Genomic DNA, 27,507 nt, shown 5'->3' on the forward strand with positions numbered 1-27,507 from the left:
ATCATATTCCAGATAAAGTTTACATTACTGGCAGCTAAGTTCAGCTTGCAGACTTTGACCCTTTCTTCTACAAGAGGAATAAACCAAGTGAGGTAGAAAGAGTAGAGAACTGCACATTAAGCATAAACCAAAAGCAACTTAATGGTGTCTACAAAAAGTCTTTCAAGAAATAACATGAAGAACAATAGGCATCAACTGAAGCAAAAGCTTTTCCTTCATTACAGAATGAAGCACTGGTACACATTGCACAGACTGGTCATGCAGTCTCTGTCCTTGGAGTTCTTTAAGACCAGACTAGATGAAGCCCTGTGCAACCTGATCTGCCCTCAGAGCTGGTCCTGCTTTGAACAGCAATTTGGGCTACAGAGCTCTGATGTATCTTTCAGCCTGAATTACCCTACAATCCTCTGATTGAATGATGTTGCTCTATGCACTGCAGTCCCCTACCCTCAGGACCTGCTGTGGGTCACATGAAAGAATGACACACACTCTGAGTGCAGCTGTTTAGAGTTGGCTACTCTGCTCCACCACTCTACTGTCTGTGATCCAGCTGCAAATTTCAAACAGCTTACATATAGAGAGACAAGCACAGGTCCCATCTCAAAGATCTTGACTACCAGGGACTGCTCTAACACTGACATCAAGGATTAATTTTAATACAAGTACAGGTTTTACTTTTCCAACACATTCATTTCATTTGATGTACAGTGCACAGTATGGTCATATGGAGTTCTTTGGAAAATCTTGACAGCATTCGGTTTAATGACATATGAGAAGATGTACTTTCTCTAAAAAAGCAACTTTATTTTTTTTTATGTTTCTCTTAATAATGCCAGAGGTTCCTCCCTCTGCTTACTTAACACTTTTAAAACTCCTGACTTCTATTCAAGTCAGCTGCTTCTGTACTTAAATCAATGACATAATGAATTTGTTTGCTGTAACCATCAAAAACAAATGAGTGTTTGCAAGGACCATGCAAGGAGCTGTCTGGAAGTACAATGTTATTTCTTCTAAGTAGTCATTACAACATATTTAGAGAACAAAAGCTCTGAAGGTTGGTTACAGTAAACAATTCCCCTATTGGTCATCTGTAGCTGAAAACATCTGTAGTTACATGAACAATTTGCTCATGTTAGACAACCAGTATACTAACTGTAAATTCAACACATTCAGTCAATCTTCTTGTTTTATTCCTATTCACAACCAGTTTAAAAAAATTAACTCAATAGTCCTTCTTGGCCAATTATCATGGAATAATATCAAAGCTTAAGAGTCAAAATGGTTAATCTGGTCAACAGCAGTTGGTAGCATTGAAAGTTCGACTCACTGTAGAAGTCCAACAAAAAAGACTTATGCTTTTTTGATTAGATGTAAGGAAGGAATCCTTTAGGATGAGGCACTGGAAAAGGTTGCCCAGAGAAGCTATGGATGCCCCATCCCTGGAAGGCCAAGCTGAAGGGAGCCATGAGCAGCTTGATCTAGTGAAAAGTATCCCTGCCCACAACAGTGGGGTTGGACTAGATGACCTTCAGGGCTCCATTTCAACCTGAAGCCAATTTACACACCAACCACTCCCTGATTCCACACTCAGGGCTTCAGTTAGATAACAGCTATACACCTGAGCTACACAGACAGATCCAACTGAGTACAGATGCTTAAAAACTATCTGTTCCTCTATCTGGCTTATCACAGTGTGTCTTAGGAGACCTGCTCATAAGATATATCTCCTTGTGCACGTGGTTGGTTCAGGCTGTTTTTTGAGCTCAAATAAGCACTGAACTGGAAATATTTATCAGTAAATTTACAAAGTTCTCAAGAACATATTAACAGACAGCGCCCAGAATGCTTATTTATTGTTTATTTAACCACTGCTTTGCCACTAGGCTGATAGGAACTGAATGCTTCATTTGCTGGCATGTGCCAGTTGGCTTGACTTCATTAATAAATATCATGTGACCCGTGCTTCTTATTGTCCTCCTAGTAAATGAGTAATGTGAAATGCCATTTCTCAGTGCACACAAAACTGTGCTTTCATTTTTTGCTCATTCATTAAAACTCATATCTAGAACTGAATAGAATAAAACGAGAAGAGAGGAGAGGAGAGGTAAGGAGAGGAGAGTTCAATTAGAAGAGATCTTCAAACACAAAATCCAGTAGGTTAACTTAAATGATGACCTAAACTAACCTCACTAATTTTGCAAGAATTGGACCATAGAGCATCATGATTCATTGCTTCATTGACAAAAGAAGCAGCGGAGCAGACAGCAGTGATAAAACAAAGACAGCTCAGCCTCCCATCCACACAACTTGATTTTGGAGAACATGTCTTCATGCTCTTATTCCAACTTTAATCAATTCCATAAAAATGTGTAAATAACTGGATAATAATTGTACTTGCAAGAGCAATTCCCACTACCTGATAAAATGGATTATTTTGAGAAAGACTAGCTGCCAAGTAAGATGATCTAACAAGAAAGGGTTTTAATGTGAAAAGAAGAATTTTTAAGAATAAATTAATTGTTATGGAAAATAAAAAATCTTTCACTACACTGAAATCCACCAGATGACAGATGAATCTTCTAAGAAATTGTGGAGGACTCAGATGAAATAACAAATCAAATTTCAGATAAATATTATTTAATTCCTGCAGTGGCAGACTGTCAGACGAATTGACCTGGTTTTCTGAGTCTTCTCCACCTGATTTCAGTTGTCCCTTCTAGCAGCTTGGTGTGAGAGTAAGCTGCATGCCAAAATCAGAAATACAGGTTCTATGGCAGTTTTAATAATTTAGTAAACTATCACATGAAGGACATGATGAATTTTCTTTTCTTCTAATTGTCTTAATATTAAGAATGCTGTGGTATGGCCAAGATACAACATACATATGTTTAGGATGAAAGTATAAAACCAGGTCTTCATCTTGAAAGATATGTTTTGTGAGATCATTATCTTTCTGATATGATATATCACCTTATTTTCTCTCCAGTGACTAGAAAGCTTCTTGCTTAAATCTATCTGCAAACAGCTGAAAGACTTAGCATGTGAAAGAAAAAGCACATCATGGATGAGTATTTTGGGCTGGCAGCTCAAAATTTGTTATGATCGTAATACATTCCTCACATGGTATGTGAGTTTTTCCACCTTTCTTTGTGAATCTTCATGTAAAAGGAAAGTGAAAAGACAATCACAGAGTACAAATATGCAACTCGATGGTAAAAAATATAAAGATAAAAAATTAAGTAAGCAGAATTGAAAGCTCTGAAAATAAATCCAGTGGTTAGAGATTCTTAAAAAGAGAAGCAGAGAAAATACATCTTTTTTAATGTAGACTCTCACTTCAGAATTTATATAATGCATCCATTATCCAGAATTTATATTATACATCATTACCTTGTTAACATTGCTAAATGCATTCCACTTGGTTATAATAATTGCAAAGAACAAGACTGTTTGGGTTTTGTGACACTTCTAGTAATTGTCTTAGTGTTTTCAAATGTTCTGGTTTTGAGGCTTCAGCACACTGTTATACATAGCCTTCATTGATGATAATGCACATATTTATGCTACTTCTTTCAGTGTTCCTGCTGCTGCCTGTACAGTGAAGGCTGCAATGGAGATCTGCCTCTTAACTTCTTTCCAGGCTTCATCTTGATCAGCTTTGTTTTTAATGTCAAACATGGCATCAAAGATCCCGGGGAATGATTCTCCTGCATACTTGTTATGGCTGCTTGGAGCAAAGATAACATGTCTGTAATTAAGGAAAAAAAATACATTCTGTATTAGGAAAATAAAATATTTTTTTCTGAATAAATCTGGTGTTTCTACATTCTTTGTCAAATTCTTGACACTGGAGGTGAAAATAAATATTGTCATTGTAGCAACAATGTCTACAGTCTATGAAGAAAGAAAATTAAACAAACTACATTACTCCATGCAAATTCAATGAATTTGTAGCTAAGAAGTCTTGAGATAAAATTGACTAAAGCATTTACCTTTCTCTCATTTCAGAAGAAAGGGAAAGATTAAATAAAGAAAAAAAGAGTCAGCATCTTTTCTCACAGATACATACAGTCATGCTCTGAGGTATGAAAGTTGATTTTCTAGCAACAGGCTGTTCTCAAGAGATTTTTAATCAGTAGTTATGAGAGATAGGATTGTAAATCTTACATTCTCCTTCTACAGTTACTTTTTATTGGAAAGATTACTATTTAGAATACACAGTACTAGAAGGATGAAAAAGCTAAGCTTGATTTGGCTATTCTGCCTCTCAAACAAAATTTATTTCTTGAACTGGAAGAAAGAACTACTGAATTCACTGCTGCTAGAGGACTGCCCTCTATAATGTATTTGCTAGCATGCCTGTTCAGCTACGATGAGTCAAATTTTAGATGTTTCCAGTATACCCTATGTCACTTCCAAATCACAGCTTCCTAAAGATTTTTTATCAGAGAATTTGCATTGGGACCAGAGCCAAACTTTTTGATTTGGTTAGAAGCACACTAAGATCAATGGAAATGGATTTTTTTATTTGAATATGCTTACAGCAAGACTCACTCTGTACAGAGTCTCTCAGTGAAGTTTTCCCTAGCACTGTTTCCCTTTCAATCTTATTTTTCCTATTTAATGTACTTTTACTATGTTCAATAAAGTCATTACAATTTCATTTAGAGATCCATAAATTACAAAGAAATTCTCATATAGTATTTCAGGCAGAAAGTGAAAAATAACCCTTTCTTACCTATAAAATGGCCTTCCAGGTAATCCAAGTGGATCTATGAAAGCCCTTTCTAGAAACATGACTTGATCATTTAACGATCTAACAGCAAGCAGGCTAAAAAGAAAACAACAAAAGAATACATCAGCTACAGTTTTTTGCTTACTCTTTCCATGCCATGAGATGTATACAGCTCTGGATATACAAAGGACGTATATCCAGTATACGAAGTAGATCCAGGATGTAGAACTTGAACTATAGCTCACAGAAGACCATGACAACTAACCTGCACGAGCAAATTATGCTGTTCTATACTGTGAGACAGTCTGGTGTATAAATCATAGAATCACAGAATGGCCTGGGTTGAAAAGGACCACAATGATCATCCAGTTTCAACCCCCTGCTATGTGCAGGATCGCCAACCACCAGACCAGGCTGCCCACAGCCACATCCACCCTGGCCTTGAATGCCTCCAGGGATGGGGCATCCAAAACCTCCTTGGGCAACCTGTTCCAGTGTGTCACCACCCTCTGAGTGAAAAAATTCCTCCTAATATCTAACCAAAACCTCCCCTGTCTCAGTTTAAAACCATTTCCCCTTGTCCTATCACTATTCACCCTTGTAAACAGCTGTTCCCTCCCCTGTTCATATGCTTCCTTCAAGTATTGGAAGGCCACAATGAGGTCTCTCCAGAGGAGAGAAAAGACCTGAAGGTCTTTTAAAGCTGTTCCACAGACCAAGGCATACTGTCAAAGAAGACAGACTTTCAGGTATTTTCTTTTATGCTTTTATTCCCATATCTCCTTTTTCTTAGGATGCTTAGATAGACCATTCTCTTCCTTTATAGAAGACTCCATTTTCCAAAAAGCCAGTCAGCATCAAATTACTTCAGTAAATCACATTAACATTTATATAAAATCACCTCTGAGAAACAGGAACATTAGAATCATCTTTTGAGTAATCCAAGAATTTTATTTTTCTGATAGCAGACTGAAAATTCCCTGGAGCAGAGACCATCTGTTTCTGTGAGCTTTTAATAGCTCTGGGCATACTACTGATGCTTAACAAATAGAAGAACTGTGAAGGAGAATATGCTGACTATATGTGGGTTTGATAGTTCACATCCAAAGTAACTTACTGTAAAGCTTCAAAAGCACTCACCAAGAAAAAGTGGTAAATTTTCTATCCCTGTAAGCCTGCAGTAATTCTGCATCTGTCAATGAAACTTTTTCAAGCTTACACTGATATAGATGTAAACCGAATCTGGTTGGCTGAATTAATGTTTAGATTTAGGTCAATCATCAGTAAAATGATTTTAGACTGAACTTTCTCATTTGCTACTGTGCTGAAGAATTATCAAAACATGTTATTGAGTCACAAACATTAATGGTAAAGTGTTTTCTTCTATCTTTATTTTGAAACTTCAGCTATGTTTACTGACACATTTTAGTGATTCAGGAAAACAAATACATTGAAATTTACAAATGTGTAAGCTTTTGGTATCCAACAGGAGTTACAAAATAACTAAGGCAGAAGAGATCTGACAGAGTTGGGAGGGAAGTTGAGTTGCAAATGGAGCACAAAACAGAAAATGAATTACATTCTAGCTTAAAAGTCATTTTTTCTGCTTATGCAAATTAACCTTTTTTCAAATAACATTATATAAGCACCATAGAAATATGAAGCCCAGAAAAATGTCTCATATCTGCCATATGTCTTAAATCTAATATTTTACATAAGAAATAACAGTATATTTATCTCTCTTCAAAGTTGCCACTATTAAAAATATGGCTTTTATTCTTAGTATTCCACAAGGGCAAGCCTAGGACTAAGCCTGATTCTTCCCATGAAATGTAACATGTATAAAAGGAAGTATAGTTTTGTATCCAACAGTCTAGTCACAACCATGCGTCATCCAAGTGCTTCTCCTGAGCAGAACTGACATTTATTACCTTGGATACTTTTCAAAGCAAAAATGGCTAGATTTCCAGGCTCTCCAGTGTCTCTCTGATGTCCACTAGTTCAACACTTCCATATTCTGTATCTTAGAACAATCAGATCCTTAAAGACAAGAGCCCGTAAGGACTTCAAATGACCATCAGTCATTTGTCATCACAGTTATTCAGGGGACTAAATGCAAGTGAAGACAATACCCCCTGAGCACAGAGGACTATAAAGATTTGGCTGGAAGAAAAAACAGTTAAACTTACTCGTTGCTATCTATCCTTTGCAGTCTATCATGAAAGCTATCAGCAACTTCTGTAAAATTCTTCACAGCTGAAAAGAGAGCATCTGGAGGGAGCAGAAAGGAAGGAATTGAAAGACTTATAAATTAAAATAAGGCATCACTACAATTAACAGAGGAATTAAAAGATTATACCTACCAAAGGATACATTGTATACCGTCAGTTCTTCCTCATGATTCCTTGACATATTATAGATGATATGAGCATAGTTGCTCAGAGCTGATGCATAATCTCTACAGTCAAAAGGAAGCAGAATAGAGTTGGCCAATTCAAACACCAACCCTCCCCGTACCTGAGCTACTGTCAGATGATTCTTGAAAGAGGGATCATAGAATCTTTCCACAATTTCATAGGTTTCATACACGCTGTGGTAAACCGGATAGCTGCTATATTTTTCTACATTCTGAAACAAACAAAATCAAATTCATTATTCAAGTCAGCTACAGATACTTTACGTTTGTTTGAAAACCTTGACTGTAGGATTTAAGGCACAGTAAAGTTAGGTGTTCAGGTCACACTACTACTCTGTAGCTGCTGTGGACAATCACATGGGAAGAACTGCTCAGTGATGGAGCCAGCTCTTAGACGTCAGCTTATGATGAAATGGTTACCTGGAGATGCTCTTTCCATTGACCTGCTACTGGATATAAAGAAAGTAGCCAAGAACAGACACAACCTCTAGTTTTCTAAATTAATGTGAACTTGCCCTTCCTCTCTTTGGATCTTAATAGTTATTTCTGTTTACGTCTTTGGCTATGCTTTTTCACAGAAAAAGACTAAATTTAATAGATTGCTTCTCAAACACTTCTCAGTTGTTTTCATACCATGAACCAGAGTTGACCCTATATTCTTCACAAAACATGAACTACTGCTGAATTCAAAGCTTCATAAGCCATCAAATTCATTTAAAAGACATCATAAGCCACTGAACCCTTCCTGAACCATAAGTAATTTTGAGTACATCCACTTACTCTGAATAAAATTCCTCTTCTTTTGTCTGATTGACACCAAGTTGACAATTCCTGTTTATTAAATATTTGTAGTGTAGTAGCATGTAGAGTTCTAGTTAGGAACTGAGACTCCACTCTGACACAGTAAACAAAAAGCTACCACTGTGAATGGCTCATTTACAGTTATTATTCAGGCAATTGCAAGGGAGATATAACTACTAAGATGCACACTTACCCAGTTTTTACTGTAACGTGCTCTGCCTGAAGCGATGCCAAGACGTTGAAAAAAGACCTCAAAGTCATTGCCAGACCCCAATTTATTTATTCTTTTAACAAGAAAGAAGAAAATGCCTTGAGTGACAATACTCAAAATACATTTTCTAGTTTGTTTCCAAGTACTGAGATAGCTATTTATTCTCCTGCTACAGTCACTACATAATCTTTCCCTAGCATGTTCTTTCTTTCAATACACCACAAATTCCCTGAAAGCCCTGGATTGTATTCATCTCCTACCAATAACTGTATTATTAGGAGGACAGAGCCAGCGCAGAGAAAACATTAAAGGGGAAAATTTAACTCGCTGCCTTTAATAATTGAGAAGAACCCAATACCTTCTTCCTGCTAAACTTTCATTATTTCCAATCTCTCAACTGAGAGAAAACACAACAGTACTAGCATGGCTTCACATAAGAGAATCAGTTTCTTAGATTCAGTAAGTTCTGAAGGACACTATTACAAAAACCTGCTTGGTGTGCTCCACAGCCACAGAAATTCAGAGGCCTGCCAGGAAACTGGAAGAAACTGCAAGGGAATGCTATTGTGTTATCATCTAGTGCTCCTGTCGCTGGCTTTCACATACTACCTTTATATGTCTGCATCTCTAAACTACACCAACACTTCTTTTAACTCACAGAGCCTCCTGTTGATGCTACATGTCCAAGTTCATATAAGTGCTGTACAATACAGTATCAGTAGCAATCAAACTCTGAAATCTTTATCTGTTGAAAATCACACTGTTTCATTCAAGTGCTCAGTTTTTCAAGTGGGTATTTCTTTAACTACAACTACAAGCTGCAGTAAGTTCTGGCACTGTCTACATTTTTTTTTGTCACTAACCTGGGGACCTCTTTATATTCTGTTGATGGATTTTTTTTATACCAGCTCTCATAAAGAGATTTTCCTTCAAACCCTTCATCAGGACTTGGTATCTAGAAAATATATATTACAAAAAAAGACAAAAGGTACAGTTTTAAATATTACCAGTCAATGAAACTAAAACTGGCCATCACGTAAAGCCTATAGCTTAGGACAATGGATAAATAAAAGTCTTAATCCCTCATCCTTTCAACTTTTCCAGTTCAAACTTTTAAATGCACATTTTTCAGAGGAATATTTTATTTGCTAAAAATAAGTAACTTTAAATGAAAGAAAACACAAAAAAACAGAACATTTCATGTCAATATTTACCTTCTGATACTTTTAATGGGATGTTCAGTCATTTAATTTAAATACTAAAATATTGGAAAAAAAAAAAAAGAAGCTTCTTGCTTCAATCTGGCAGGAAATTTCAAACAATTCTGTCTTGGTTTAATTTAATTTTTTTTTTCCTTGTTTCAGTTCAAAACAAGGATTTCCAGAGAAGGAATAGTGACTTTAGAAGGACAAAGTGTGCAGCACTGAGTGCTTCCATCATTATTACTGCTACAGAGGTATACGAATATTATCTAGTTCATTCCTATTTTCACACTACTTCCCAGGTTACTGAGCACAATAAACACTGTATATTTTTCAGCTTTCTTTTCACTGACGGGCAGCTGACGTTTCATTGCTCTATTTTTGTTTCAATATATTTCTAAGAATGACTCGATAGAAATCAAAATAAAATATGCTTGGCTATATAGACATGGAGCTAACTGCGCGTTAACATTTTCTGCCACAGGTTAATTTTGGATGGGGTTCCAGAACCTCCTTCCTGATGAGTGATCTCTTCAGACACCAGCTACCAACAGGGTGTAGTAACATGCATTAATCAGCCTTTGTTGCTGCTTTCCAGCTCAAGGAAGGGTTATGCAACCATGTTTACTGGTATTTAGGTCAACAATTTAATGATGGCTCTGGTGTCCAAAGAGAGGCTCTAATGACCTGATTTTCTGAAGTTCTGAACTGCCACATTTAGCACAAGTTACCATGGGAACTGCAGGTGATCAGCTCTTCCACAGTTCCAGACAGAAATATCTGTAACTGGGCATCTAATTTTAACAGAGTTAAATTGTATTTGTTGTCTTTCAATTGCCAGAAAATGCCTACATTGAGTTACTATACTTCCTTTACTTTGGTAGAAAAGAAAGCAACATGACATCATATTTTATATACTAAGCCCCATCCAGTAAATAAACAGTGAATGTTGTGGCTAAAAATTTAAAGCAATATTACCTCTTTGGTCACACTGTACACCAGTTTGTACATCAGTGGTGTGCAATCCACTCTTAGTGTATAGTTTCCTGAAAAACAGAACAAAAATATTCATATGAAGAAGGAAGTTCAACCGAAGCCTTGTGCCATTATTAGTGAATAAGACATTAGAAAATTACACACACTACAAGCAGCAAGCTGATTTTTCCTGTAGAGGAGCTCTTCTCCTGTGAGCTAGTTAGGATGAATTATAGACCAACTTCTTAAGCAACCATAAGAGCTTTTTTTATGCCCCTATGCTGATTACAAACATTATGAGAGGGGATGTAGACCCTACTGAGTTGCGCAAGAACTGCTGACAGAGGCACAACAATTGTTGCTCACCATGACTCCCCAAATAATGTAGCTGCTATAAGGCATTTCTTTCCTAAAGCAACAGGAATGAAATATTTGGAGGATGCTTTACAATTCTGGGTCACCATTTCCTTCCACATTCACTATTATATTAACCCAACAACATTATCATGTTGAGGCTTTCACAGATTTCTAAGTCAAACTGCCTCCCAGTCATCCATACATACCATCTCTATTTCTATAAAATGCAAGCCAAAACAATATACCTTCAACAGAAGAATCTGCATTGATATAAGCCACTCCTCGTGACTGCAATAGTTTGGCATTTTCCTGAGAAGAAACAGAGAAAGAAAACATGGATAAACTTTTCTCCTCAGAACAATTTTTCCAACCACAGAAGTAACTGGTTTCAAGTAAGTTCATATGATTTACTGCACTGAGTAGATCTACCTTGGGGAGTCTGTAAGGAAAACTGTGTGTATGTAAGACAGACAGAACAACTGAGAGAGGAAGTGCTGCTTTCTTAAACAGATTTCTTAAAGATTTGCCATTGTGAAAACCTGTCTTGTAGCCACATCAGTTTACCTCAGCCCACTCTGTTGATCCTAACAAGCCAAATTCCTCTGCATCCCAGCTTGCAAATATCACTGTTCTCCGTGGCCTCCATCCTGCAATAAGATCATAAAAAGTGTATTATCAAAATAAAAGCAGCTCATGTGATTTCTGAGGTGTTCATCTTTTATCTTGATTTGTGGAAAAAGAGGAACTTTAAACCTAATTTTCTCTTAATCTAACAATGCTTTATTATTTTTAGCAATCTCATATCCACTTTAATATCATGCCCAAAACTTTTTCTCAACAAAATTTTCTCAAATTTAAAACTGAACAAGAATAAAGAATGTCTGTGCATAAATTATTGAAAGAAAGCTTTTCTATCTGCTCATTTCAACTTAGTGCACACTGTAAATCAATTGTACTTTAACAAAAAGTTATATTTGGAAAGTTGTCACATCTAGTACTCAATTTCTTTGACCTGTTTCACAAATACCAGATTTCCATACCTAGATCATCTTCAAAACAAAGTTATTTCACTTGAAGTTCTGTAGTTCATTCAAACCCAGTCTGAATGCAGCAGACTCCACTACCTTGCCTCTCTAACTTTGCACAAAGTTTGAGGATACAAAGATACTTTTCATTTGCCCCCCTACAACTTTTTTTTTTTTTTTTTAATTTTAAGCTTGCATTCCAAAGAGAGTGTCCCCAGACATTCAATAACTGCAAGGGAAAGAGGAGAAAATGGAATGCTAATAGGTTTATAATGCAGTGGCAAGGCAAAGAAAGCTCCTATAGCACACTACTTGAGTTATATCAGAGCTTCATTGCATGAGATATCAAGGAGAGTGACAGCATTTGCTCTGACAACAACAGAAATTTGGTACATTTAATATTCATCTCCTATTATAATATAACTAGGTAAAAGGTATTTTTAAAACTATTACCTCCTACTATGTTTGCACAGCTCATTCTTTGCATTACACAAATTTTATTCATATTTGGGCCTATCTCCAGACCAGTCAAGTGATCAGAATACTTTCAATGCTACCCTGCTGAAGTATTAATCAGTTTACCACAGTATCAATTTTATAGCATCACTCAAACTCCCAGTATCAACATCCCAAGTAATCAGCAATCAACTTTATCTGAATGTCATATTTATTTTGCTATCCTTCTCATAACTTATGGTTTGACTTTTGCTTTTCTTTAGGTATATTTTCTCTTAAATAGATGTAATACAGAGATATTGAGATTGTAAGTGTGATTAATTAAGAGCTGCAGATCAATGTGCTTCTGTGAGAGATCAGAGATAAATAAACCTAAGTTTAAGCACATGCTTAAATCTCAGAGATATCAGCAGACACTGTTGAAAGCAGTGTTTTTTTGTGTGCTTTATTCCTTCATGACTATTACCTTCTTTTTTCAGTTTTCCAAAGCTCCTCACAATCTCATGAACCACAGCTGCTCCACTCTGAGGATCAATGCCACCAAATACCCATGAGTCACGGTGGCCTCCTAGGATGACATATCTATCTAGAAAAATACAGAAGTTTACTTAGAAAAAAACATTTTTTTCCTGCTATAGTGCTGTTAATTACACACAGAATCATAGAATTGTAGTGGCTGGAAGGGAACTTTAGAGATCATAGAGTACAACTCCCCTGCTAAAGCAGGTTCCCTACAGAACAGGTTGCACAGGAAGGCGTCAAGATAGGTCTTGAATATGTCCAGAGCAGGAGACTCCACAACTTTTCTGGGTAGCTTGCTCCAGTGCTCATCACTCTCACAGTAAATTCTACCTTGTGTTTATATGGAGCTTCCTGTGTTTCAGTTTTTGCCAATTGCCCCCTCTGCTATTGCTGCATGCCACCAAAAAGAGCCTGCCCCCACCAACTTCACACTTCAGATATTTATGAACAGTGATGAGATCCAGTCTGAACCTTCTCTTCTCCAGACTAAAGAGGTGCAGGTCTTTCAGCCTTTCCTCATATGGGAGATGTTCAGATGTTCCAGACTCCTGATCATCATTGTGGCCCTCCATTGGACCTTTTCTAGAAGATCCCTGTCCTTTTTGAACTGAGGAGCCCAGAACTGGACACAGCATGATTGGAACTTATTTCTAGTTTTTCATGCAGGTGGCAGGTAACAAAGCTTACTAGTTTGTATCACACATAATGTAAAGGTAAAAGATGTTTCTAATATCTAGACATTTTTCTGCATTTTCAGCCAGTGCTAAAAAACTTGTCGAACAATTCAAACCCATAAGACATAAGATCTCCTAAATTTCATAACATTACTTCTACTATTAGAAATTCTGTGGTTTGCCTCTGAAAATAGATGCATCTTTTCACATTTTACAATAGTGTGTGTATTTTTGTACATCATGGACTCCCAGCATTGGAAGTATGTATTTCTGTGAGTATGTACATAGTCAATCATAAAAAGGTGTTCAATGTGATGGAAATGTGATTAATACGATCAGACTAGATAGCTGTGATACTGTAACATGGTCAGCAATTGTGTTTCAAAGAACGGGGAAGGGCTGCAGTTACATATCAAATGAATGCATCATTCTAGGGATGTCTCTATTTATACTTTTTTATAGTGTAAATATAACATTGGTTGCAGAAAACTGTAAGACAGGCGATCGCAACAGTGGTGGAAACGATGTATTCAGGTGGAATGGAAAACCTGTTTTTGAACCATTTTCATTTGGTTTTGAACTCTTTCAACTGGCAATATCATTTCCTCGTTAACAGGGAAAAATATCCACCTAAGAGTATTCCTTCAGTTGCAAAACTATCTGTTTGAAGACAAATATTCTGTCTAGTGTATGACTCTCCCTTTGGAACTCAGCACTTACACTGTTAACTGTATGAAATCTGATGCAGTAAATATTTCAACACCAAGTACCACACAAAGCAATATTTCAGAGAAAACTATCTTCCTCATTTCCCCTTTCTAGCTAGTCCACTGAAGACAAATGACTTTACCTGGTTCCACTGTGCCTCTGATGGTACCAATCACATTGTAAATTCTTGTTATTTTGTTGTTGTTATGAATGTGCATTTTTACCTTTCTGGTGCATTGGGAGGAAAATTCAAAGAAAAAATTAACCAGATTACATAATAAAGCATCAACACCTTTAAAAAGCATACAGAGTAAACTGTAATGAATTCAGCAAAGTCTGCGTGTTTGTACTGATGTGGCACCTCAGACATCAGAAAATCAGATGAACTGAGTTGTGTCACAGACTCTGTTTATCCACAACAGAGGTACAACAGCTCATCCTCAAAGATGCCCGCATATTTTTTCTGGAAGAAGAGGTCTGACTAAAAGACAAAAGGTCAAATGGTTCATATGAAGTCAATACAGTAGTTCAGCCAATAGTGAAATGCCTGGAATTAATCCTAAACTGTAATTATTTACTTAAACACAAATCTGAGGCAATGACACTGCACTTCCAGCATTTTTTTCTGGAAATCTTAGAAGTGTAGGTTAATATTGTTTTATACATGGCAAAAGGTAAGATCAAAAGCCAGTCCAACAGGAATTTCAAATATATAGGTTCTGTTCTCAAAAAATAACCTGTCTATTCAAATAGCTTGCCAAAAGCTAGATGACTGTCAAATGAACTTGGTTCGAGATTAGCTTAAAACTAAAGCAGTTCAGTCATATGAGCCCAATTAGATGTGAATCTATTGAAGCTTTGCACAGAGAGCAGCTCTGCCCAGGAAATGGCCAAAATCAAAGGAACAATGCATACAGCCTCAACTACTGTATCTTCAGTCAAATTTTATTGCTCTACTGATTTTTTTCTCCAATCCCAAATATGTTTCCCTTATGAAACAGAACTTACCTTGTAGAATAATTTGTTGTGAAACCAGGACCAACATTGTAAGACACATTCAGATTTCCTTTCCAGCTGCTATGCGGTGGTGCAGATCCTCCCATATTACTATTATGAAAAGAAATACATAGTATCCTCGTTATTAGAATAATCTTGCAGTAGCACTAAACACAAACAAGGAACCAGAAACCACATTTTGCTCAGAACCATGCCAATGCAGACCACAGTGATGGTCACTGTCTTAAACATTTTGTACCATAAGGTTTCAAAGGTGACTAATCTACATTTTTGGCTACATTAATACTAGTATTTTAACAAGAACTGTTCCTTGGCATTGAGGACAGTTCAGAATGGAAAACAGTCTTTGATTCCAAGGGTTTTGCATATAAACTGTTCATTGTAAATGGTCCTTGGAACTTTCTACTGTCTTGAACTGCATTTGCTGTTTTCATTCAAGAGATTGTTATTTGGACCATTCTACCAGCTTAACAGCACAGGCAATTGTCTTTCAGTTCCTGTCTCTGGACACCATTTAATATGGTGGCATAGACATTGCTGAAGTGTTCTTAAGATGCCTAAAACTGAACAAATCTGATATGTCCAAGTCATCATTTCTTGTTCCAAGTTGAATGTTCAAGGACAACGCTGCATCCACCAACTCTACTGCATCATAGTTTTTTCAATATATATGTTTTGTTAACATAAAAATGAATTTTAATACCATCCTCTGCAAAGCTTGGAGCCTGTCTTCAGATCACTTGCATAATTAGTATGCACACTTACTTACATATAGATATCTATTAAATACTTTTTAACACTCCAGAGTTTTTCCAGTATCCTTATGTTAGTTTGCTAGCATCGTTTCACATTTACACAACATAATACAAATGAGGAGAGAAAACATATGGCTTTATGTAACTACAACAGAATACAGACACTGTCCCATCAAAGGTGTATAGTTAAGTATTCATCTGGACACTCTAATTACCTTTTTTTTTTTTTTTTCCACAAAACAAGCATCACAGCAGGCCTACAAGTTCTTGCCTTTTCTCTACAGTATCATTGTAACTTCAGTGTACCTATGCTAATCCTTGTTACTTCACATAATACCTGATGTATTAAAATCAGCCCTTTCCAAAACACTCTGCATGAATCTGGTATGTCGCAACATCTGTAGATCTCCTACAGATCCCTAATCACAAACAGGATTTCAAAAACTACAGAAGTTGTTGAATGAAAAAATCCTTTCCCTTTCTTTTCAAACACTCTTCTGTCACTGAACAGTCTTTAAAATTCTTCTCCCAAACACTTACCGCAGCAATGACTCAGCATCATGGTAGCCAATGGGATGAACTGGAATTTTTGGGAGACCTACAGCACTGGCTTTGTCTAACCGGTAGGTGTATTCTGAAAGGCAAAGATGAGGATTTCTGTCCTTAGAAGTCTCAGAAGGAATCTGTACATTTCACAGCACAGTCTTAACACAGGACTCAAAGAGAATCATTTCACTTCCCTATAACTTGGGCTGACATTTCCTTGGTGACTTCCCTATTTATGCTCCATCAGCACATTTTCAAAACAACACTAAAAAATATTCCCCCACAGCGTCTCCAGTTACACATTCAGAATTGGCTGGAGATTTTAAAATTATTTCTTAATTTTTTTTTTTTTTTTGCACTGAAATGATACATAAATACCTCTCTTCGTGGGAAGCAACTTCAGAAAAAGACACAGCCAAAAAAAAAAGACTAAAATGTGAGCCGATAGCCTAACATTTGGAACACCAAGCTAGGCATCTGCCAGAGATTCAGATACAGACTTACACACTAGACTAATGAGTATTCTGTTTTGCTGTTTTCACAAAAATAAGTAAATAAATAAATGAGGACTAGATTTTGCTCAGACAAGACACAATTCAAATAATTTTTTTTTTTTTTTTCCCCACACAAACCAGTATCTAAATTTTCACAGTGTGGACAAACATAAACATTTGGGAGCCATTTTTCTAGTAGGTTATGGAACAGACTGGAATTTTGACCTTAAACAAGTGACCTTTGTGGAGGGAGGCTTCTTAGTAGCTGTACTGAAAACATACAAATGTCTAGCTCCACAGTAACATTCAGAATCCATTTAGGAAGTGTGTGATGGTCCACTGAACAGACACTTCACCTTTTGCAGGATAGCCTGGTGTCAGAGGATCTCCTGCACCGTTCAGGTTTAATACATTTCCACGCTGGGCCCCTCCACCTGGAAGGTTCCAGCCATTTGGATATGGATCTACTCCTGGAGCACAGTAGTCAGCAGGGTCCGAGTAGAGAATAATTCCCTTTGCACCTGCCAGCTCAGCATTCTTCACCTGCAAGGCACATCTCTGATTTCCATCCAGATCTTTATAGCTTGACATAAGCATTCAAGGGGCAAAAGAATGTATTATAAATTACAGTGATTATAACTTGGAACCTTTCACACAGCTTTAGCTAAGTAAAGGTCCCACACTTGTTCTGTATCAAAAAGATCATATAGATACACAGATAGTGAAGTAGGAAACTTGCACACCAGTATAAACAGTTGTTAGAAACACGACCTTAAGAGTGAATGTATCATCCCTTTATGTCAGTGAGGACATTCTGCTTCCAAACTAAATGGCAACTGCCTGTCCCTCTGGTTATAAGTAATTTTGATGTGTATTTCATTTTAATAAATGACTCACATTCTTCTATAATGTTTAAGTCTTTTCCATTCAGATAGTATCTTTAAGAGTGGCAGCCTATAAAAATTCAATGACAATATTATCTGACTGGAGTTAAGATCCACAAATCATTTTTCACCAGTGAAAACAGCATATACATAAACCAGTGAGATCTTCTGCCAGAAGATTACTCAAGTCTGTATAATAAATTTTGGCATTCCAATGACGATATTCAGTGTTTGACACTCACATCTAACTGAGAAATTCAAAATATAGCACTTCCCAAATTATATTCAGGTGCATTTGAACAAATTGGGAAGAACAAACTACTTCACAGAGTATATTACTGGAGCATGTTAGTTACATTTTGGAACAATTAATAGTAAGCAGATACATTTTCAAATATGTAACATTTTCCAACTCACTTTTATCCTTTAGATGTATTACACATATCGAACATATATTTTATATCTCCTATTACATAATTTTCTTTGAATGCACCTCTATGAAAACCTCAATTACACTACAAGCTTGAGGAGACCTTGGTTAACAGTTTCAGTCTCTTGAAGTCAACTAAAGGATGGCATAAATAACATTTTTACATAGAGTCATTACCTTATTTCCTCTGAAGATCTTCCCATATCTGGCAATAACAATCTTTCCTGTACAGTTAATTCCCATTTCACGTTCTAGCTTAAAGAAATCCTCGGTGCGGCCGTAATTGACATACACTAACTCACCCTGATAGAAGGAAATAGAATTTGAATGTCGATGAGCATAACAGGAAGAGTATGGGATTTAGCAAGACAATAGGCTGGGAACAATAATCTTCAGGACTGGCTCTTATATGAATTCTTCTCTGATAGAGACAATTAGGTAAGTAAGTGACTTCTCACGAATTTACAATAATATAAAAAGCTGTGTGACCTCAAGCCTCAATAGAGAACATAAGATATGATTCAGAAATTGAGTGTAAACTCTCAGAGCATTTGCCTTTCTTCTCTCCTAGTCTGCTTAAGCTCTAGTCAGTCAGCCTTGGACAGTTGGAGGTATCCCAAACTTATCTTAGGAAGAAACATGTTGCCCTCTTTAGAATAAATGCCTACAGAGAGATTGAAGAACCAGTTTAAGGTAGACACTTGCCATTTCAGACAGCTAAACTTAGGTGACAGATAACACTTCTCAAAGTGCATTTCTCTGTATGACCACATGCTTCCAGAGAGATATTCAATTTAATTTCAAAAATGAATAAGCTTAAATCTCCTACACAGCCTGTAAGCAGACATTCAGGTGGCCTTGCAATACAGTATACAGCATAGACTGACGGTCTTTAACTGTACTGGCTTCACCACAGAATCAGAGAATCGCAGAATGGCCTGAGATGGAAGGGACCTCAAGAATCATGAATCTCCAACCCCCTTGCCACAGGCAGGACCACCAACCTCCCCATTTAATAGTAAACCAGGTGGCCCAGGGCTCCATCCAACCTGGTTTTGAACACCTCCAGGAACAGAACATCCACAGCCTCTCTGGGCAGCCTGTTCCAGCACCTTACCACTCTCATAGTAAAGAACTTCCCCCTGATATCCAAAGGCATGAGGCATTTTTCCAGTCACTTAAAAAGGAATGAAGGAAGGAACAGAATTTTACTGCTATTTATAATGCTAATGTTCCAAACCAACACTACTGTAAGTAAGAACGTGACTTCACATCATCACTGCGTAAGCTTTCTACTAAAGATTTATATGAATAGATGCTTTTGCTCAAAATTTAACTTCTTTCCTCTGTTTATTGGCATCTAGTTGAAATACATCACAAAGAAGAAAAATATATTGTATCTGAGACCAGGGTACACTTGTCATAGTTTTATGATTTTTGTTATTAGTATTCCACATCATCACATCATGTAAAGCTCGGGGATTTAAAGAGTTAATACTCCAGTTCCTTGGACTGACTTCTGGATACCTGGTCAGAAGAGAAGAACTACATAGCCCAGAAGACTTTCCTTCAGAGGGGAAGGAAAGACCCGCAAGTCATGGGACTCTCCCTCTCTCGCTGCCTGGCAGTGCATGGGTGTGCTCCCCAGCCATTCCACCTTCAATTCAAAGTAAGGCCTTTGGTTTCGAATACTCTCTCTCTCATTTGATTTGATTTATTAGCCTCAATTCCAATAATATATTGTATTATATTGTGTTATCTTGCATTCTGATATAATATTTAGTAAATTAACTTTCCTCTTCAGATGGTTGCTGCTGTTCTCTATTTAGGCCCATCTCCCATCTCCCTATCCTTCTCCCTTTCCCCTTCACCTTTCCCCCAGCATGGATCCATGGGTCCCTTGCCCCATTAGTCACAAAACCGGGCTGAAGTGGCCACAAACCATTAACACCCTCCCCTCCCCTTTTTGGGCTGGTGGGCCTGTGGGCCTGCTGTTCTCCTATCACGGACACAGATAGATCTAGAAAACCCCGTTACAATACTACATCTACCAGAAATGAGCAGTAGTTATTTCTAAATCTCTGCAGGGTTTCACTCTAGCAGGTAAGAAGCTACCATCCCACTCTGACAGTATATAACCTTCAAAATACAGTCACTACCACTTATTTTTAAAGAACAGCTGCAGGAAACAGTAATGGTGCTAGCAGCACCTAACTGTACCTCTACAACTCCCTGATTAGAGCTTTCACCCAGAAAATAAGAAAGCTGTGTTCCTGGCCTCTCTCAGTATGAAGAACTTTGATCTATTTCTTCCCACTTCTCAGGAAGGTGTCCTACTCTTGATACTAGAGTTACCCTGGCATGCAGGTTCTTGACAGCCTTCTCCCTTCATTGAACTTCGAGCTTTATGCAGGAACTGTTCCAAAATTCAGAGCAGAATGCCTAAGACCGATGAATGCACCAGGCAGGTTCCAAAACCATATCCACAGCTTAGTTCCGTTTTTAATAAAATGGCTTTTAAGATAAAGAGCATAAAAAGATGTGGGAAAATTCATACGAGCCCAGAACACAGGAGCATTCCCATTGCAGAGCTTTATACATGCTCCCTCCTATGCTATTTGCAATATTGCTGCAACAACTACTTACTGAAGAATGTTGTGGCTAACAGCACCAATATCGGGAGCTATTATCAAACTATTATGCTTTAAGGGAAACATAAGCAATATATTTTGAATAGACAATCTGTCCATTAGGTATTGTTTCTCTCAGAAACAATGTTCTTCTATTTAATTCAAATAAAATCATTTTCTGAAGAAGGAAGCTGCATCTTTTAAAACTTGTTTTTATTGTTATTTCCCATATCCCATCATTTACTGTAGCTCACTAGAAATCAAATAAAACAGTGAAGTTATTCTGTCTTTCTGTGGAAATATTAAAACAGGAAGACAGAATCTATGAATTTTACCCTATATTACCTTCCAAAACACCCACTGTGATTCTTGAAACACTCATAATTCTCATATCCTAGGAGAGAGGCTATCTGTCTGGCTCTCCAGCTTCCTCTGAGTACGAATAAAGGATATCTTTTGTTTTCTGGCTTGCAGATCTTATTAACAAACTTCAGAAAGTACATGAATTTAATACTGCTTGCAGACTCCAAAGTCAGCTCCAACTTTAGAGGACAGCTTGGATGAGACGACCTCCAGAGGGCCCTCCCCACCTATGTTATTCTGTGTACAGACAGGGAAGGTACAGCAAGCAAAAAAATATTTCCTATTCTTACAAATTATGTATTGAAACAATTAATGACCATAGAATAGAAAACTGCTGTTACACAGACCAGCTTCAGAATAGACAGTTTGTTAGCTGGTGCCATCTGTGCAAAAGAGAAAAGATAAATGCTAGCAATAGTCATTTGCAATAGCCATGGTACACTACACAGCCACACCTGTATTACAGTCTCTGGAAAACAGCACTTTGAAAATGAGGTTGTTTAATTGCCTACTTAAATATAAGTCTTACTTTGATCACCAAGATGGAAAAGAATAGTGAATATTCACACAGTATCTAGAGAAGCTGAAGAAGTGGATAAAACAAAAGATTTATTTTCACATTTCTAGGAAAATGCAAAACAATTCAATTTTAAGTCAAACTAGAGGGAAAAAAAACAAGCAAACATACATGTATGACAGTTCAGTTTCAACACAACTCCATTGTAAAACTCCCAACAACATCAAGGCTGACTCATCTTTCTTACTAGTAGTATCTCAGTGTCTGTACACACACAGCCTAAGACCCAGGAATTTTACATTACTCTATTCCATACTATTCCATTCTACTTTACACTACACTATGCTCCAGTATCCCATCTTCTCTTATTTCTATCTCTGTCTCTTTTACTATTCCACTACTTTACCTCAGGCATTCCCTGAGCTGAAAATGCACTGTAGGGTGGCACCACATCTCCAACTGCCTCATACCCTGCAGGAGGTGGCTCTGATAATGATGTGTTGAATACCTAGTAGGAAAGAACAAACAAAACAGTAAACCAGGAAATATGAAAAAGAAGTACTTTATGCAGGCACATTTCACAGGCATTTATGTTTAAAGGACTCTAGTTTTTTAACTCAAAATAAGATGTGACCAAAACTTTAATAAGCAATTGGATATCACTTTCTGTATGCAAATTCAGTGCGTGATCTTGATAGTTTCACTGTCACAGACTTAGCACAGAAGCCTGTTTATGTGAATCCAGGTTCCTTTAGAAGTGTCAATATAGCAAGTAAGAGAAGGTTAGATCACAATAATAAAAAAATTGTTTGCATTCTGCTCATCCTTGACCCATCAGTGAGCAGTAGAGCTGCTCTGTAATGAACTGATTTGTGTCAATGTATCTTGAGGCATAAACTCTGTAATCTTCAAGGAACTGAATTCAGCACAATCACCAATACTGTAAAATGACTCAATACAAGTCATTTTACTTGGTTGCTAACCATGGTTGATTTCCTCTCCCTAAATAACAAAGCAATTTTAAAACAACTGAACTACATACAATAACTCTAATACATACTTTTCCTTTCATCCATGTGTGTCAGTAAGCTGCATGAAGCAGCTTAGTTATTAGTATTCGTAGCACAAAAATGAAGAAACATATATATAAATTACAAAAAAATTAACAGAGCAAATGAGAACCATTCATTTCCATGAACTCAGAATCAGGTGCCACACCATAAACAGAGCATAGAATAGCCTTCCCTTCCAGTCTTCCCAGGTGTATAAAAGTGTTTTTTTGCACTGTTTGCAAAAACAGGTGTTTTCAGTACCTCATTTCCATGCTCATCAATTATTGAGATGTAATTCGGTTTATTTTCATCAGGATAAGAGAGCAGGACGTCATAATGAACCAACTGAACAGAATCCAAACCAAACTCCTTCCACTCAGCTTTAACCTGCTGAGCCAGAAGGAGATTCTCCTTTGTTCCTGCAAGGTGAGGACGCTGTGTAAAATTGCTAGAAGAAACAGAAGCAATTGGTTAGGATCGGGCATTGCTGCACATAATCTTAACCTAGCTAGAAACATGTCCTGGATATAACCAGATGTGCTCAGACTGAATCAATACCAAGATTCTTCAGCATTTATATTTTTGTCTGCCATACACACATAACATGAGGCAAAAGGTTTCACTTGTAAGTGTTTACATCTTGTTAGCAATGCAGCCTAGCAAGAATGGCAGAAAATCAGCCATAGAATCTAGTTCTTGCTTTATTCCTAGTCTTCTAGGCAACCAAGGGCCAGTCATTTCTCTGCATAATACGACTAGCTTTCCTTGAAGGAGTAAAATAACAGCATAATTACTTCTAGGTATTCAGTTTAGAAATGTGCATAATTACTGTGATCCCTACGTTTAATTAGCTGGATAGTCTCCTCAGATCCCACTGTTTTAATTAATTTTAGCACAAATACTGATTTATCTAAAAGTTGACACTGAGTGTGTTTTGTTGTCAAATAAGAGCATGAGTTCGTAGCAGCTTACAAACAAGGAACAGAAAAACTCAGCAGCTTGTAACTTAAGAGACATGCACACTGAATACCAAATAGTGTATGATACCAGGAATGGTGAGCAACTCATCAGCTGTAAATGAAAGTTGGCCAGATTATTGAGGAAACCCAGTGGTGAACTGATCTAAAGAAGCCTCCATTGAAGGAGATTATCATCATTATGTCCTCTTCCTGTTACATGACCATGCCATCAGCATGCCACATGAACCAAGTGGTGTTAATGAAGGAAAGGAGACCTCAGAAAAGATCCAGGTATAAGGTTGGGGAAAATTTTACTTCTTAAGTTCCACTGAGTTACCAAAAAACAGCAAAGTACTTTGAAAGAATTATATACTTCTGATTTTTGTACAGAGCCATGTTCTGATATAACAGCTTCTATGAAGACTGTACTGTACTGTTCCTCATACAGTCAAGGCACCATTTTCTGGATTTGATTACAATTTGAGTTATGCAATAGTATTCCTCTGTGTTATATCCCCATTTAATAGAACTTTGTTTTTCTTTGTTTCCTGTTCTAATCTGTTGACTGCCCGTACTGCTAGTTCTGAGTAGTGATTAAGCACTTGTGTATTCCACCATAGAACTGGCTGCATGTCAGCAGATGTGGTACAATGTTTCCCGTTGGCAAAGAGACAGAGTTTGCAGGGCAGAAAGCTTCTTTTACAGAGTTGTTGAGCAACAGTTGGTGTTCTAGGAGCCAAAACAGGTTGAAGAGTGCAAAAAATCTTAAATTTTCAATGTTTACATAGCCCAGGATACGACTGTTACGCAGTACTTCCCAGCTGACTTATCTGCAATAGTTTGTGGAAGTGCACTTAAAATGAAATATGTGGGATTGACATAATCAATAAGCTAAACGTGTTTGGTTTTTTTTTGTAATTTGATTTTGCAGTAAGATATAACTTCCTGCTATTTAATCAGGCTGGGATTTAAAAACAAATCCAGAACTACTGTCTACTTCTAAAAGCACTGATATTTTAATATTTTCTTTACATAGAAAGTCAATTTCCACCAATAATCTACGACTTCTAGCTTGAATAAACATACTATTTTAACAAATATCACACCTTCCTAGTAGAAAATCTGTTTAAAAGGTCCCTAGAACAAACAATTAATAATGCATCAGCTTCCTAGTAGCTACGGCTTCTAAACTTTAAGAAATCAAGAAATTAACTACAGTAATTCAACTACAATAGATCTTAAAAATCTACAGTGCCATTTTTTTACCACTTGAATTTTCTGGAAGAAAAGTTAGCATCTCTACTTGTAGGAGTAGAAAACTTCCTTCCTTCCCCTTGGGGGAAAAAACATGGTCTTAAAAATGTCTTTACAGCTTTAAAGATAACCATTCTAGTTGTTCACTGTGCAGAGAGGAAGTGCTTGGGAATATCCATCTTCAAGAAAGTGAGAACATGACAGAATGCTGCCAAGTAACACAAATGTGGTCACAAGTTTGGGAGAACAGCAAAAGAGTGAAGAAACATAAGCTCAAATATTGGCACGATTTTTTTCTCTTTTATGTTTAAGCACTCCACTATTTTGCACTGAATCTGTCCTGACCCAAGTTCATTCATAAAGCCTAATTTGAAGTAAACACCCTCCATAAAAACAGTGTAAGATCAACATTGCTGTTGACTAAATAGGCCACATAAGTGAAAGAGTGAACTTCTATGATTGTGCAAGTATTCACCAACTGCTGAGCAAGAATTTGGCCAGCTCTTAATTACTTTTAAGTATTGAGTTTGCTGAGAATGACTCCAAGTGTTTTCAACACAAACAAGAATGAGAGGAGTCAAGATAGACTGTATTCTCTCTCATCTTAGGGAAACACCAGTTGAAACCAATGGCCAAGAACCTACACACTGATCTGTTTAGTGGTATCCTTGGGCTGGTTCCTGATTTTTTTTTTTTTTTTGACAGATAAGCCTACACATTGCTTACAAAAGAAAGTGCTTGATGTTTTCAGCTTTCATCTCAGCCATAAATGCCGCCTTCATCTCCACATGAGGTCTTAACGGTGTCTTCTCTTCTACAGGTTTTGCAAACCAGCCTATACAACACATCAAAATACATTTTTCTTCAATACCATAAGATTTTCACTGTGTATTTTACCATTATTCTTTATCATAGCACAATAAAACAGCCACAACTTGGTACAGAGTGTGGTAAAGGCAGTGATAGTCCTGCACCACGGTATTTGTTAGCTAGGACACTGAGGTGAATACAATGCTATACCAATCACAGTCATTTTACTGCAGATCTTACATCACAGAATCATTAAGGTTGGAAAAGACCACTACGATTACCTAGTCCAACTGTCAGCCCACTCTCACAATCTCCATTATGTCTCTCAGTGCCACATCTCCACAGTTCTCTAACACCTCCAGAGATGGTGACTCCACCACCTCCCTGGGCAGCCCTTGCCACTCATCACCACACTTTCTGAGAAGAAATTCTTCCTAATATCCAACCTGAACCTCTCTTGCCACAACTTAAGGCCATTACGTCTCATCCTCTCATTGTTACTTGAGAGAAGATGCTGACCCCCACTTAGCTGCAACCTTCTTTCAGAAAGTTGAACAGTGTCAAGATCTCCCCTGAGCCTCCTCTCCTCCAAATGAAGAGATGTGGAGGACTCCTATCTTCCCTGAGCACCAGAACGTGATGCTGTCAGTCATTTCAGAAAGACAGCAGCTTTAAAAAGTAGGAAAGAAACAGAGCCCCTTTTTAAGGAACGTATGTCTCTGTCTCTAGTTCTTATTCTGGAAACCTTCCCTTACTAAACAGGCATTATCACAGTGAGTGATGAGAGGAACACCTGGCTAGAAAGTTTCTGATATCTGTTTTTATTTTTAAGCCAGGACATAGAATTATAGAATCTTTAGAGTGGGAAGGGACCTTTAAAGGCCATCTAGTTCAACTCCCATGCACTGAACGGGGACACCTCCAGCTCCATCAGTGCTCAGAGCCCCGTCCTGTCTGACTTTCAGTCTGACTTTATTCACCACTTCTCTGGGCAACCTGCTCCAATGCTTCACTACCCTTACAGTACAAAACCTCTTTCTTGTATCCAATTTCAATCTTTTTCAGTTTGAAACCATTTCCCCTTGTCCTATTACCACAGGCTTTGATAAAGAGTCTTCTTCCACCCCATCCCCGATCCTGAGCCATCTGTGCACGACTCCCCCTCTCCCGCCCTCTCTCTCCCCTCCCCCCCCGACGCGGCCGCCGCTCAGCCCGGCTCCTCTCCAGAAATGGCTGAAGTCCGCACTGTACCAATGAGGAACCCGAGGAGGAAAAGCCCAACCGCTGCCCCCAGGGTGACGGCCCAGAAGCGGCCGCTCGCTGCCCTGGGGCCGACCGGCTCCGTGACGGCGCCCAGCGACGTCCACATGTCCGCCCGCTGCTCCCGGCCCGCTGGCCGAAGCGCCCCGCCATGGGGGCGGGCGGGAGGGCGCGGCCGTCGGTTCCCGCCTCAGCCGGTGCCGCCCGTCGGGGTGTCTCGTACAGGCAGCGGACTTTGATCACACCCGCAGCGCCCAGGGCACTGATTTTTTGCACAGTTGAGGATAGGATGCCATCCACAGGCTTAGACAGTCTCGAGCAGCCGGTCCAAGAGAGCCTCACGGGGTTCAACAAATGCAAGTGCGGGATCTTGCATCTGGGTCACAGCAACCCCCACTGTCAGTACAGGCTGGGGGATGTAAGTGTGGAGCACAGCTCTGCTGAAAAAGGACTG

At 37.9% G+C, this 27,507-nt stretch overlaps 1 protein-coding gene across 5 annotated transcripts; it reads right to left on the reverse strand.

The window, feature by feature from the left end:
• Positions 1-3,286: 3,286 nt before the first annotated feature.
• LOC116241925 (putative N-acetylated-alpha-linked acidic dipeptidase) lies at positions 3,287-27,215 on the reverse strand. Of its 5 annotated transcripts, none has more exons than XM_090134050.1 (19): positions 26,888-27,006; positions 25,710-25,818; positions 23,032-23,218; positions 22,125-22,226; positions 18,386-18,511; positions 17,251-17,437; positions 16,395-16,488; positions 15,091-15,189; positions 14,225-14,310; positions 12,645-12,764; positions 11,262-11,344; positions 10,943-11,006; positions 10,344-10,411; positions 9,027-9,118; positions 8,146-8,236; positions 7,099-7,363; positions 6,925-7,006; positions 4,739-4,831; positions 3,289-3,748 (listed from the first exon to the last, which is right to left on the reverse strand). In XM_090134050.1, exons 1-19 carry the CDS (start codon positions 26,937-26,939, stop codon positions 3,559-3,561), a joined length of 2,190 nt encoding a protein of 729 aa, XP_089990176.1. In that variant the 5' UTR covers positions 26,940-27,006; the 3' UTR covers positions 3,289-3,558. The 5 variants fall into 5 exon arrangements, with proteins under 5 accessions (XP_089990179.1, XP_089990176.1, XP_031468292.2 ...); XM_031612432.2 differs by lacking the exon at positions 26,888-27,006 and adding an exon at positions 27,045-27,215 and having other exon boundaries at positions 3,290-3,748; XM_090134052.1 differs by lacking the exons at positions 3,289-3,748; positions 4,739-4,831; positions 26,888-27,006 and adding exons at positions 6,650-6,775; positions 27,045-27,215.
• Positions 27,216-27,507: the final 292 nt, after the last annotated feature.

Source organism: Phasianus colchicus, chromosome 1, assembly GCF_987193195.1.
Source record: "Phasianus colchicus chromosome 1, bPhaCol1.hap1.1, whole genome shotgun sequence".
NCBI classification, from domain to species: domain Eukaryota; kingdom Metazoa; phylum Chordata; class Aves; order Galliformes; family Phasianidae; genus Phasianus; species Phasianus colchicus.

What these genes read in the sequence shown, in the direction of transcription:
- LOC116241925 (XM_031612432.2), bottom strand. Translation starts at nt 27,162, where the DNA reads ATGTGGACGTCGCTGGGCGCCGTCACGGAGCCGGTCGGCCCCAGGGCA. An exon ending in TGGAAAACTGAAAAAAGAAG is followed by an intron (nt 11,345 to 12,644) that starts GTAATAGTCATG and finishes ATCTTATTGCAG; the next exon opens with GATGGAGGCCACGGAGAACA. An exon ending in CCTGGAAGGCCATTTTATAG is followed by an intron (nt 3,749 to 4,738) that starts GTAAGAAAGGGT and finishes CCTTAATTACAG; the next exon opens with ACATGTTATCTTTGCTCCAA.